The sequence below is a fragment of the Diaporthe amygdali genome (genome assembly GCF_026229845.1).
Source record: "Diaporthe amygdali strain CAA958 chromosome Unknown NODE_9_length_1275696_cov_64_842800, whole genome shotgun sequence".
In the NCBI taxonomy this organism is placed as follows: domain Eukaryota; kingdom Fungi; phylum Ascomycota; class Sordariomycetes; order Diaporthales; family Diaporthaceae; genus Diaporthe; species Diaporthe amygdali.
In genome coordinates, this window is record NW_026517029.1 from 1,113,074 (window position 1) to 1,126,939 (window position 13,866).

A 13,866-nucleotide genomic window follows, 5' to 3' on the forward strand; every position below is an offset into this window, starting at 1 on the left:
TTTGGTTCTCGAGATGTGCGGCAGTTCGCACTGTGTATTGACTCGTGATGGTGCCATGTCGTACGGTGCTGCGGTCCAGATCGCACGGTAAACAAACCACATGTCAGGAGAGGCTCGTGCTGCTTCAAATTCCCGCCTGCGACAGTCGCTTTCTTCTACGCAACGTCATTTGTACTTCAACCTTCGTTTGCTCAACACCAGCGAGCCATTGAGCACTGGCGCCGCCCAGGTTCTCTCCTTGACCATGGCTCGACTGACACCCTACGGTCTGCGCACCCCTCTGACGGCTCTGCGCGTCTCCAGGCCAGCCCCTCGGCCTCGATTCTCTCTGCACCAGGCCGCGCTACGCTCTGCGTCCTCCGCCCCGACGACCGAAGCGACCTCGATCTCCTCGTCTTCCTCTTCCACATCCTCGAGCTCCCAGCAGCAGAACGAGAGCAAAGCGCCTCCCAGGCAATCTGCAGTCGGCTTCGGCACGGTCGCCCTCTCCACCTCGCTCCTGGCCTCAGCCTATCTTCTCTATCTCTACGCAACCGACACCCGCGCCTCATACCAACAATGGCTCATTCCACCTGTTCTGCGAGCTGTCTACCCCGACGCTGAGGAAGCCCACCACGTCGGCACCAAGGCCCTGAAGTTTCTCTACGAGCTGGGCTTGCACCCACGGGAACGGCCTACACGAGCTCCTGGGATCGTCCCCGAGCCCAGCGACCTCGCCACTCAGGTGTTCGACGTCACGCTCGCGAACCCGATAGGCATATCCGCAGGCCTGGACAAGGATGCCGAGATCCCTGACGTGCTGTTCGAGCTCGGCGCTGGCGTTGTGGAGGTTGGCGGCTGCACCCCGCGGCCACAGGAGGGGAACCCCAAGCCTCGCGTCTGGAGGGTGCCAAGCGTGGAGGGCATGGTCAACCGGTACGGCCTGAACAGCAGGGGCGCGGACGCCATGGCCGCGAGACTACGAGAACGCGTACGCAAGTTCGCCTTGTCCCTCGGTCTGACCGAGCGGGAGGTCCTCAACGGGGAGGGAACGGATGTCCCTCCAGGCAGTCTGCTCCCTGGCAGGCTACTGTGCGTGCAGGTTGCGAAGCAGAAGGACACGGACGAGCGGGACGTTGATGCCGTGGCGAGGGACTACGTCTACTGCGTGAATCGGGTGGCTCCCTACGCTGATGTACTGGTCGTCAACGTCTCCAGCCCCAACACCCCTGGGCTGAGGGACCTACAGGCTGCAGAACCTTTGGGAAGGATATTGAGCGCTGTTGTCCAGGAGGCCAGGAAGACAAACCGCAAGACCAAGCCGAAGGTCATGGTCAAGGTCTCACCCGACGAGGATGAAAGTGCGCAAATGGCTGGCATCGTGCAGGCTGTGTACATGAGTGATGTGGACGGTGTGATCGTGGGCAACACGACCAAGCGGAGAACCGGGCTCGTTCCAGAGGGTGTCAGACTCACATCCAGGGAGCAGCAGGCATTGACAGAGACGGGTGGGTTCTCTGGCCCATCCATGTTTGATCGCACGCTTGACTTGGTCGGAAAGTATCGCAAGATGTTGGACGCACAGTCTCTGCAGGCTGGTGAGGCGCAGAATGCTGTCGCCGTCCCAGCTGTAGAGGGCACCGTGTCCGGCAAGGCAGAGAACTCAAAGCAGCCTTCGCAAAAGGTCATCTTTGCTACAGGTGGCATCAAGAACGGCGAGCAGGCACTCAAGGTCTTGAACGCAGGCGCCAGCGTGGCTATGGTCTACACGGGCATGGTATACGGCGGAGCTGGTACAGTGACACGGATGAAAGGGGAGATGAGGTCGGCGTTGACAAATGGTAAAGCGTGAAGCGAAGGACTGCATTGTTTGGGAAATACCGATAGACAAAATGATGTCCCCGAAAGCATGAATATATAGAGCTCAAGTTCGAGATTCGATTCAATAACGTGCATTTCGTAGACAGATACCTTGCAACACTGAAGAGGCCGCACATCTCGTCGACTTCAACGTGCTCCATAGTATTGACAACACCACATACAATTCGCTGCACCATGTTGACTCAAATATGCAGTATTGGAAACCATATCATGTCTATCCTTATAACTTGTATTATATTCTAGAAGTGAACGGGCCCCTCGATCAGTCCTCTCTTAAGGGGATTCAAGAAAAGTGTGTCCCCACGCAGTGCAGAGTGCTTGGACACTTTGACTACAGAAGTTTTTCCAGTCTACTGCGTATGCCAGCCTTTTCCGGGACACCAGCCTCCAGTTCCCCGCTTCCACTCCCATCTCCATTGTTGGAACCTTGCGCGTTGATGTACTCTGCGTGCGTCGCGTAGATCTCATCTGGCCTCACAGCCCTGTCTATGAAGGTCTCACGAGCCGGCAGTAGCAATGACAGGCTGGTGTAGACTACAGCAGTCCCAAAGAATCCAATCATCCAACCAATTTGATAAGGATGTACGCCCACACCGACGTCGATATTGGGGTTGATGCCGTTGATAAATCCAGGCAAGCTCGGCGCGACACCGACGAGGAACGCGACCATGGCTCTCCAGTTCACCCCGCCGCTGTATCTGTATATGCTGTGCGGGTCGTATAGTGCCAGTGTGTCGTATTTCCGCTTGTGCACGACCCAGAAATCAAACAGCATGATCGCTGCGATTGGGCCGAGGAAGATGGCGTAGGCAGACATAAAGTTGAGAAATGAGCCCGCTGACGCGAGGATCTTCCACGGCACCAGAGCCCAGCATAAAAGAGCGCAGAGAAGTTGTCCGCGACGCAGGTTCACATAGCGCGGGAACAGAGCCATGAAGTCATTCGCGGCGGAGAGAGAATTGGCGGAGATATTGACGCCGAGCGCCGCGAGGGAGAACGAGGCCGCAGCGAAGAAACGGGCGGGTCTGTTGGACCAGTGGGAGATGAGCGCCATGGGGTCCCATTCTATCACGCCGTAGTGCACACCACCGGCTGAAGCGGAGGCAATTCCGATGAAGGCGATGAACGTGAAGAAGGCGGGCAACAGAGGCACATACATGCACTGATATTTGACGGAGACCCGGCTGTACCTCGAAAAATCGGCCTGATTGACCGACAGTGTCGCGTAGTTTCCGATGACCGAGTTCATCGACGCCAGGAAGGCCCAGCTGTAGCTTGACCCAGACACCGTCGCCTTCTGGTCAAAGATGTCGGACCCGCGGGTGCTAGCAAGGGCCCAAATGAGAATTGCAATCCAGGCTATCGGCACGATGATCGACTTGGCCATGAAGAGCCACCGGAGCTGGTTTGGGTGCATGAGCAGGAAGGGGATCTGGGCAAACCAGAAAATCACAAAGCAACCCAGTGTGGCATCGTCAATCCCTTGCCATGGTGGAATGTTTGATGGGAGTGCGAGGAACGAGGGCCATATCGCACCGATCATGGTCCGGACAGTGTACGCGCCGTTCATGGTCTGAATCGCAAACCAGAAGGTGGCCAAGATGGCTCGTGAGATGATGGCGACGTACGATCCCCAGAAACCCCATGCTGCGCGAGCAATGACGGGAAATGGGGTGTGGTGGATTACGCCCGTCGCTCCGTTGAACGCGATCTAAGATGTGCATGAGTCTTTAAGGTTCAGGGACGATCTGCGGACCGGGCCGACTTACAACAATGGAAATGATGAAGAAGCTCACGGCCACGACGGCGATGCTCTCACGCCACGTCAGCCCGACTGCAATGACGCTGGCTCCGAATTGCCAGGTCGCTGCGTTGAAGGCATCTGAAATCCAATACGCGATGAAGCTGGTCACGCCCCATTTTCTTGCGTGTGGTGGGACCGGATCGAGGTCCTTGTTCGTCCTGATGATATGTTAGTTCATGCGGGTTTGGTCGTGTGCAAGAGAGAAATCGCTTTCTCCATACTGACCATCTGGCATTGCCTTCTGCAAAAGATGACTTGGGCTGCTCGACATGCAGTCGAGGCCTCTCGAACCGAGGCAATCGCAACCTGAGTCTCGCCATATTCCGCCCTCGTCTGAGCCTTCAAATATGGAGTAGCCGGACCTCAAAACGCTCTTGCAGCAAACGGTACCGTAACAATCTAGACGGAAGAGGGAGGGCCCAAGTATTTCAGGCAAGTCTTTGCGGCCGAACATCCCACGCATGCCTATCAGCGCCACCGTGTGCCGGTGATGTTGCTTATCGTAGCACAAGGGTGACGGTATTGGCCCATAGATATGTAGCCGTGACACTATGCCCCAGGTAGCTCTGTGGGTCTTGGCGGCGGGCAGGATCGTCTGACCGATAACAGCGACCTAACTAACTATACTTGGGGAGTACTAGGGTGCGTGGATAGTAACTAGCGGCTGTCGGTCCACTAGGCGAGACAAAGTTGGGGCTACGATGTAAGATGAGAGTCTCTCACTAATAGATTTAAAATCTTGGTCACTGGTCTGTCGTGTGTTGCTCTAAGTGGTCAATTGAATCCCAGCATTCACCACTATCCGAAACTTTATTCAAACAGTCTGTTTATATCACCTTCGAATTATGAACATTGGCTTCACTAGCATGACACGGGCAGAAGTGCGAAGCAATTGACTTGGAGCTGGTATTCATGTATACATTTGTTCGTGATGTATAATTACCCACATGTCACAGCAGCTCTTCAAGAGCTTGTAGTCCGTCCCTCAGGACACCAGGATCGCCCAGTCTGAACCGTAAATAACCCTTGAAATCCCCAGCACCGTCCTCGCTAAAGCAGAGACCTCCAGGAACAACACACACGCTCTTCTCTACAGCTAACCCATGGGCCAAATGAACATCGTCTACAGCCCGGCCGTCATTCCCTTCCACGATCTGCACAAACGCCGTTCCAGCACCCTGTGGCTTGACCCACCGGCACCGGTCTCGATGTCTCCCTACAAACTCCTCTACTATTGCAATGCTCTTCGCATAATTCGTCAAGTTGTTAGACAGCAACTGCGGGAGGACTTCAGGATCCAGCGCATGGCACGCAACGCCATCATCGATCTGAGAAACAGACAGTGTCGTGTAGTCGCGTAGGTTGATAACCCGCTGTATCAGGTCCAGGTCTTGCGACACGACCCAGCCGATTCTGATTCCTGGTAAGCCGTGCACTTTCGATAAAGAACCCGTCGACACGGTGCTGGCGTAAGGAAGAGAAACCATCGGAGGTGGAGGGACGGTGGGGGCGTGAAAAAGAGGAGCGAAGACCTCGTCTGAGAAGATAGTGATGTTTGAGCTTCGGGCCACAGCGACGAGCTGCCCCAGGGCGGCCTTTGAAAGGGTGTAACCCGTTGGGTTGTTGGGGTTGCTTTGTCGTGTCAGCTCAAGTCAGTCTGTCACAGTAACGGCATGGTCACAGACTTGATGATGATCGCCTTGGTGTTAGGCTTGATCATGTTCCGAAGCCCTTCAATATCTGGGGCCCAGTCATTTTCGGGTTTCATCGTCCAGAGATCCACATCGACACCATGATGCTTTGGCAGGAGGTAAAGCTGCCCGTATGTAGGAAATTGGCATATAACGTGGTCTCCGGGCCCGCAGATTGAAGCTAGAACAAGATAGTTCGCCATGATAGAACCTGGAGTAATCACGACGTGATCCTCTGTCAAGTTGACATCGCTGGAAGAATGGAGACTTGCGATGCGCTTGCGGAGCTCCGCACTGCCTTTGACTTGGCCATATGTGAGCTTGAGTTCCGGGTCAATCGGGTCTTTCCGGGCTGGATGAAGTTGCTGCAGGTCCCTGAGAGAGAGTGCTGTAGAGTATGATCCTAATATGAGGTGAGCCTTCTTCTCAAATACATTCAGGTGGTCTAGACGCTAACCTTGTAGTTGAATCTTGGCCACAGGCTGCCACAATTTTGATGTTACTTATCGATGTCCTCATGAACAACGCCCTAACCTCGGAACCGAACTTACGCCGTATTCTCTCACTAAGGAAATATGTCAGCCTCCCTATCAATTGCAAAGATCATCCACACGAATAACATACCCCAACCATCGATCTTGAATTCCGCGATGTTTTGCACCGGCATATTGACTGTTACGACCTGAGCAATGAGCTCTACGTAGGATAAGACGAGAATTAAAAATCCTCTGCGCTAGATGTCGATGATGAGAAATATCTGCATCCAATATTGCGTTGATCAAAGTTGGCGATGAAGGCTTACAAAAGAGGGGCATCGCATATCCTCACTACGACTAGTAGACATCGAAGGGCGCGTGGTATTCCCGGTCTCGGTCTGAAAACAGGATGCTAAATTCTCACCCAAGTTAGAGCGCCGATCCCTCCCCCGCGTTGCAAATCAAAAACTTGAAGTTCAGTCTCTTTTGACACGTGATATAAATTGTGTCATTGTAGTGGCTTGGATTTGTAAGCTTTCTCGTATAGTCTCATAGTCTGTCTTGCAAGTGATTAAACCATGAATGCTTGCTCTTCCATATAGATGCTCGCAGAGCTGCATAGCGAACTGCCTAACTAGTTACATGATTTCGAAAATTTGTCAGTAATTCTTGACCTGTATCCATTTCTATCCAAAATGTCCTTCCAGAATTCGAGAGATCCAGCATGAGTGATGAGAAGTTGAACCAGACCCAACTTCTCAGTCAGCATGCCCACGCGTTGAGATCCAGAAACAAGAGTCACCGTGAGAAACCCAGAATGAGAATTTCTTTCGTGGGTTGACCCCTTCACTAACTAGGGACATGGTGCAACTGCCAGATGTCCAGTCCAATGGCTCGTCTTCCCCGAAGGCCTGACTTGTTTCAGACCTGTTTGCCAGTTTCCGGAAAAAGTCCGTATCCGTTTTATTATGGTCGTTAGATGTGAGGAATGCGCCAGGACTGTTATGACAAAACCTTTCCTGCACATTACAGTAGGTACGTTGTTCTTTGGGTATCAATCGCTTCTATGCTATATCAACGGCTCCTCCGACATGACAAGGCGTCGGCTTGACAGCCCATCCATCTTGTCGGCTCCTGCCTATTGGTTTGATTTGCTCCACGACAATCACGCGCCAATGATGCCCCAAGATCTCATCAACTCTCTGAAGCCTCCGCAGTAACCTCTTAGTGCCAGAATGTCGCCCGTACGCGTATCGCCGAAACAATATGATAACACATCCATTTCCTCAGACTCATACGTTGGAATATCCCAGAAGCTAGCCAGCCGGTCTCCAACGTCGGGAATGTTCATGTCCGGGGGCAGCTTCACGGGGAAGAACAGGTGGAGCTCGATTTTGACGGCCTTTCCGGTGTGATAATCCATGACGACAGTGAGATAGTATGAGGAATCCAGCAGCACGCCGACAATATCAGTGTACACAGCTTCTGAAGGAGGTGGCGCGCCAGTCAAGGCCACCATCTTGTCGAGGGTCTCCTTGGATAGAGGACCCTGGCCCAGGAAATAGAAAGATATCAGTTCTTGGGGGTAGTCAAAATGGACGACAACGACCTGGCTGAGATCGATATCCAGGAACTTTTGTCTGTTGGCCTTGATGCCTTCGGGCATCCCTGGCGTCGCAAGAATGTAGTCGAGTTCTCTCAGGCCATTCAGGTACATCAACAGGCCGTCGCATCCTTTGTCGGCTCTGAATTCGGGCTGCTCAATGGCACCTTTGCACTGAGTCCGGACGGCCCTGGCGAGTCCAAGTATCGGGTTGTCGGGATGTAACCATCCTTGATCTTCGGCAATTTGCAACGTGTCTGCGGGTGTGGCCATAAAGAGTCGGAATGAGATGGGATGTCCCGGGGTACTTGTGCCGCGTATTTGTATAGCGGCATCATCAATGAGCTCGCGGTGGGCGTTGATGACCTCCTTCATCGTTTTCTCGTCCCATGGCGCCTCCAATAGTTCTGAGCCCTTCTCGAGGTCCTCAAGGAACCGGGCCTCCACGAAAGGCTCTCGCTCCGATGATGTTGACATTTTGCCCTCAAAAAACACTCAGTACTCGTATGGTCAGGCTAACGATCCTGATCTATGCTGCTGTACTGGACTGGTGTGAACTGAGCCGGGCTGGAGGAAAGTGTCGCAAGCACACCGGTCTCGGCTGTTTCACGTCGACGAGGGAGGTGTTGATCACTTGACCGGCTGGGGATGCAGAACGTTGGTTGTCACGCAAGGTGAGCGGCAGATTCTTATTTGTTCACTTCGCGGGCACGGCAGAGCGTCCCCATCACCGCCGTAAACGAGCCAAAAACGGGGTTCGAAGGGCGGTCGTTGCTGGTTTCGGACAGAGCCCCGCTGACAGAAAATCAAGGGGACGGTGTCCGCGAGTAATTGCCAACCCCCACTGACAGAGTTCAGGACCAGTCACGTCCACCCAGCATGAGATGTCGGAAAGCATCCGCCTCATGCCGCGACCACCGGCTGGTGTCATGTCGTTGCCCGGGGTCCACTGTCGCCCGTTGTACACTCCATTCGACGCCTGAAGAAGAAAGCGATGTTGCATTTTGCAGGCGGAGTATGGAGCCTATTTTCTTGGAGTAGACCCATCTCAGGGGGAGAGCTCGCCTTCATCGACTCGGCTCGGCACTGGACCTGCAAGCGCGCCCAGGATAACCCCCAGGATCCGACCTGCTGGGACCAGTCTTTAATGCGGGACTGCCTACATGCTGCCGGAGAGGCATGCGTATCCCTCGGCACCTCCTGGGAGCAAGGTCAAGTACACGGATAGAGAAGGTTTGCGGCGATCAATTGGGTTGCAGCGACGGCCGGGCTAGGACGTGTGGGAGACTGTGTAGGGCGTGACCGTTGGACGATCTGGACGATCCTGGCTGGATGGCCCATCGCCAGGGGAGACCCCATCGCCGATGGAAGCTTCCGAAGAACATCCAGCCCCATCAGCCGCACAACCGCGCGAACTCTGACAGGCCATCGGTACCTAAATTTGAACACACGACACGGGACGGGACGGGCGTGGCGTGTCGTTGAGACCGTTGAGATATTGGTGGACCGCATGCGTGTACAGGCAGGACAGTACAGCACACAGACGCGCTTGTTTCGGTATCCAGAATGGGCTTGATCGCCAGATGCCCATGTCCGCGAAAACGGCGGCGAAATCTGGAAAAATATGGCCCTCGCTTGCTAGAACCGAGCTCGATCAGCACATTTCGCGGTCTGCAGCCCACACGTGCACTCGTCCCGCAATGTCGGCACTCCCCATCACAATTACAATTAATCTCATATTTTGCTAGGTAATGGCAGGCTCTTGCTGTGGTCTCTACCGAAATGCTCAAGGTCTTAGAGTAGTTGATCATCACTAGACGCATTTGATTGTGTAGTACTGGCCATGTTCTGCGACACGCGGTCTTCAAGTGGGGGCGCAATGACTCTTCCAGCCGTGGACCCTGCAACCAGGACCTCACCGCGCGATGCACGGCGCACGAACTCCTCACTGCCCACTGGACGAAAGACAGGGGCGACCAATGGGGCAAGGCAGCTTATCCAAAAGGGACGAAACGCCGGCAAAAGGTGGCCCAGTGTAGTTCGTTGCAACAAACCGAATCCACCAAATTATCATCCATCTTTCATTTTGTTTGATAGGAGAAGCAGCATTCAAGTACTTGGACGACCAGCTACTCAACAAGTCATAGATTAATAGATCCCGGGAAACAGTGCACACAATGGCAGCGAGGCATGTGAAACGCTTTCATCACACAATGACTCGCCCCCTACAGAGCGCCGGAAATCAACGACTGATCTGAGTTGTTTCCGGGTGTGAGCAAGGGGCGGAAACGAGGTCTCAATCTTGTTTCGAATTCAGTAAAGCACTTCAAATTTCCAACAATCGCAGGTAAACTGCACTGACATGTATACTGCGGCCCCAGAAACCGACGGCTCATTGTCCCATTCAATCACGCGCCCCACACAGGTCGTGAAATGACATTCTGGTCCAATTACAAAGTCGAAAGGCAACTGCACCACGTCACCCGAATTGGGACTAATTAACTTCATGACCCTCCAGCCTTCTGTTGCGCGTAATCTTCCTCTTCCAGTCAGGTGGACGTCTCCCGCGGTCACGTGTCTCGATATGACAGGCGATAGCAAACTGAAACCAAAAAAATGATTCTATGAACCGAAGTATTCTTTGTCGCAGAGTAGCGTGTGTCTCTCTGCCGCCTGATCAATGCCAGACTGAATGTCCGGCCTGAAGGAGGCTCCTAGGGATAGTACCGAGACACATGGACTCGACCTTCAGGAAGCTCGATGTAGAGCCCTGGAGGCAAGGACTTTGTCATCGGCTTCCTTTTGTTCGGGACATTGTTCAACCACAGTAGATCTGGTCCTCGAGACCAGGAATCCTTATCTGTGGGATCAATCTCCCTTTCCTTGATCTCCGATGCGGACATTTCTTGAGCTAGCGAGGTGCTGTCCGATGATTTGGCAGGTTGGGTGAGGGATTGGACGTGGGTCATCATCCATGGCTTGCCGGACAAGACTCGGCGGAGAAAGAGTTTTGCGAATTGCATTGTGAAGGGGACCTGGTGATGATGGTGTCTCTGTCTTCGAAATAAAAAGGGCTCGAATGTAAATATGCCAAGGGATGACTTCTAGTTATAAGGTTGGTGACAAAGATTAATATGAAAGAGTATCATTCTGAAGTGAAAAGATATGTGGTTCAAAATATGCACTTCCACCAATAATATTATTACCGGCGATTAATTCGCTTCTCAAGCAATAAATATTTTCCATGCTTTCTAAATCCAGAAGTCTTTGGAAATGGTACTACAAGCACGCGGCCAAGAATCTTGCTGTTGGCTAGGCTACTAAAATCCACTAGCATGCCCTACGAGGTCAGTTGATCTCAACGGAGAATCGCACTAATAATTAAAGACAAGACACACAAATGATAGTGTAGCCATCGCCTTTCCAGTCATTACAGACCAGCGTAAGAGATAGACACAACTAGAATCGGAGAATTTCTAATAATCGAGACGAATGATGATCAGCTGCGAAGTAGTACCTAAGTGATTGAAAGACAACGGGAAAATCAATTTAATTTCAAGCTTCTGCCAGTCATCTTGCTAATATCGTGATGTAAGTTTGATACATGCCTTTATCTCCTGCAGGTGGGATACTTAAGTAACCTCCTCCTATAGGACAGCCTTCTATACGGAGAAAATAAATAAGTCACACGGAACTCTGCAATGACACGTTAAGATTTTGGAGAGGGTGACGGTGTTGGTCCAAGAGTATATATGCTAAAACCAGCGACTTCTGAGACGTGTGAGTACAGCCAGGTCTTTTGTTGGAATCCAGGAAGACTCATATACGGCGTAGCCATATGAACGCATGCAGGTCCTGCTTTGTAGTTCAACTTCTTTCGTCGCAATAGCTCCAGTTGCATGACAGCGAATCAATACACGTAAAACGTGGTGGTCTCGTTGTTTGACTGGCGAAGTTTAGTATTCCTTCGCATCAGCAAATACTTGGCCAACCATGCTAGCAGGGCGGTGGCCAGACTGAAGCCTGCGCTAGCTCCCATCGCACTGCATCATTTTGAGTTAGCCATCAAAGCACTGATGAAGGAGCTTTATTCGCAAACAGGTCGAATGAGGCCACCATATGCCCAGTGCGTGTCTCGAGAACTGCAGCTCAACAAAGAGCTTTGGTTCAAGTAGCGAAACAGAACACGCATATGGTAGTTCCTTCTCCCCGAAGGAGCTAAAATTGTATCCGAAAGCTGCTTACATAGCATAACGGGGCTCGTCGCTCTTTGGCCACAGGTAGGGCGTCCAGATGAAGCTCGCATTCATGATTGTCGTCACAATCGCGATAGATGCGCTCTTCTTCTCTTTGGTCTCTATCAAGGAAGTCAGCAAATATTCAATGCGACAGGTTTGCAAACTAGCGGGAATACTAGTGGACCTCTTAAGTAACAAAAGAAAATAGGAGCTGTAAGGGAAATTGGCTATATCCGGACACCACTCACGTCCACAGACACTGCCACACCAGCCGAGGATGAGACTGTTAACCCCGTAAGTCCCAATCGTAAATATGACCATTGCCACATATCGTCCCGCCATATTAAGCGTGGCAGCTGCTGCAACAAAGCCAATTACAGCGACAGTCTTCGACACAGTGATGTGCCAGGTCCGCTCGTTATAGCGGCCAGAAGACCAGGAGAGCAGAATTGTAACTGCGCCAGCAATCAGGTAAGGAGGGCAGGTGAGAACAAGAGTGACAGTCTCCCCAAGCCCAAGAGTCTCGACAACGGTCGGGAACTATACAACAAAAGGGTCAGCCTAGGAACAAAACTCTTGTCCCACACAAAAGATTAAAGAAAAGAACAAGAAAAGAGTGACTGACAAAATTCTTGAACCCGTTAGCCGCCAAATGCATGTGTGCCATTGCTGCGAACACCCAAACCAGCGGATCTCGAGCCGCCTGTTTGAGACCAGCTAATGTGCCGGTTTCACCCTTATTCTGAACCGTGTCCAATTCCATGCGACTATAAGCCAATTGGCGTTCATCAGGGGTCAGCCACTTCGTCGTGAGTGGGAAATCTGGCAGGACAAAGTAGCCGACAAGTGCACTAACAAGGGAGGATCATTAGTATATAAAAGTAAAAGGTAGTTTGCAGGATGATCAGAGATAGAAAGATCGGGAACCAACATCACGAAGGTTACGGCACCCTGAAGAATGAACAACCACTGCCACCCAGCAAGGCCCATCGCGTCGTCCATACCGTGGAACACGCCAGCGGCGATTAAACCAGCAAACGCGGTCGCCAGGACATTACCGGTGTAAAGGATGGCGATGCGAGTAGCAATTTCTTTCCTGTTGTAAAACACTGAAAGAATGTATACGGCACCGGGATAATAAGGAGCTTCAGTCACACCTAGGAAGAAGCGGGTGAGAAGGAGGCCAACGAAGTCTTTGGACAGAGCAGTAAGTGCGCTGACGGTCGCCCACAACATCTGCAGCATCTGGAGTTAGCTCAGAACACCAAAGATGAAGCTCCTATGTAGACTGGGAGGAAGGGCACTATATGCCCGTAACCTATCTCAGAATCTCCAGTCTAACAAAATGCTTTGAGTCAAGTAATCCAACAGACTACAAATGGCAGATGTTTCTTCTTGAATGAGCTGAAATTGTATCCAGAAACTGCTTACCATCATGATCCCCTGAAGAGGCAGTCAGCCAATGCTCTACAGAGCTGAGATGATTCGACTCACCATATAACGACTTGGTCGGGTTCGGTTTATGAACATGTTGGACGGAATTTGACCCAAGATGTAGCCAACAAACAATATGCTGACACAAGTTTGATATTCTATATATGATAATCAGATCATGCACGGGTATCTTCGAGATTATGCGGAGACTGACGGGTGCTCGACAGGTTAAGGTCTTCCTCGAGGTCGTTCAAACGAGCCAAGGCGATGGCGTTCCGGTCGAGATAGTTGAGCCAGTACATTGCTGAGAATTTTCAGTCAGTACGACCTTGGGTCAAAACCAACGATTTATTCAAATACTCACACCAGAGCATCGGCATGATCCATCTATCCAGTTTCTTCACCAGAGCGATCTCTTTCGGGTCAGTCTTCTCGTATGCCCCCGAATAATCTACCTTGCCTATGCGAGGAAGCGGCTTTTCCGGGCCAGCTTCACTAGCCGTGCGGAAAAGGGCATCATCTTGATGGACAACTTCCGACTTTTCGTGGATCGCCTCATCTTTGTTCACGGGTGTAGACATGTCTGCTGAAAAGTCGTAGTCTCCAATGAAGGGGTAGAAGATAGGGATGAGGTAGGAGAATGATAACCCGAACGCCTGGAAGTGACAAGAATATCGCTCAGCTTTATACCATTCTCCAGCTATATGCATCCACCAACGGCCTTGTCCAGGTGGTCAGCGGCCTTGTGAATCTTTGTGTC

The 13,866-nt window shown here is 52.0% G+C and overlaps 5 protein-coding genes across 5 annotated transcripts; 1 reads left to right on the top strand and 4 right to left on the bottom strand.

The window, feature by feature from the left end:
- Nucleotides 1-100: 100 nt before the first annotated feature.
- Nucleotides 101-1,831, top strand: J7T55_013161 (dihydroorotate dehydrogenase; the record flags this gene model as incomplete). Its single annotated transcript, XM_053141823.1, has 1 exon — nt 101-1,831. One exon carries the CDS (start codon nt 101-103, stop codon nt 1,829-1,831), a length of 1,731 nt encoding a protein of 576 aa, XP_052995506.1.
- A 360-nt stretch (nt 1,832-2,191) lies between these two features.
- J7T55_013162 (uncharacterized protein) lies at nt 2,192-3,984 on the bottom strand (the record flags this gene model as incomplete). The annotated part of the gene is made up of 3 exons (XM_053141824.1): nt 2,192-3,571; nt 3,630-3,822; nt 3,890-3,984. 3 exons carry the CDS (start codon nt 3,982-3,984, stop codon nt 2,192-2,194), a joined length of 1,668 nt encoding a protein of 555 aa, XP_052995507.1.
- A 630-nt stretch (nt 3,985-4,614) lies between these two features.
- Nucleotides 4,615-6,022, bottom strand: J7T55_013163 (uncharacterized protein; the record flags this gene model as incomplete). The annotated part of the gene is made up of 5 exons (XM_053141825.1): nt 4,615-5,296; nt 5,350-5,743; nt 5,813-5,837; nt 5,907-5,920; nt 5,980-6,022. 5 exons carry the CDS (start codon nt 6,020-6,022, stop codon nt 4,615-4,617), a joined length of 1,158 nt encoding a protein of 385 aa, XP_052995508.1.
- Nucleotides 6,023-6,996: 974 nt separating this feature from the next.
- J7T55_013164 (uncharacterized protein) lies at nt 6,997-10,457 on the bottom strand (the record flags this gene model as incomplete). The annotated part of the gene is made up of 6 exons (XM_053141826.1): nt 6,997-7,889; nt 7,955-8,035; nt 8,284-8,413; nt 8,891-9,072; nt 9,249-9,389; nt 10,181-10,457. The coding sequence occupies 6 exons, from the start codon at nt 10,455-10,457 to the stop codon at nt 6,997-6,999; spliced, it is 1,704 nt and encodes a 567-aa protein (XP_052995509.1).
- Nucleotides 10,458-11,344: 887 nt separating this feature from the next.
- J7T55_013165 (uncharacterized protein) lies at nt 11,345-13,687 on the bottom strand (the record flags this gene model as incomplete). Its single annotated transcript, XM_053141827.1, has 9 exons — nt 11,345-11,477; nt 11,680-11,791; nt 11,921-12,212; nt 12,298-12,523; nt 12,604-12,908; nt 13,104-13,115; nt 13,167-13,264; nt 13,321-13,410; nt 13,471-13,687. The coding sequence occupies 9 exons, from the start codon at nt 13,685-13,687 to the stop codon at nt 11,345-11,347; spliced, it is 1,485 nt and encodes a 494-aa protein (XP_052995510.1).
- Nucleotides 13,688-13,866: the final 179 nt, after the last annotated feature.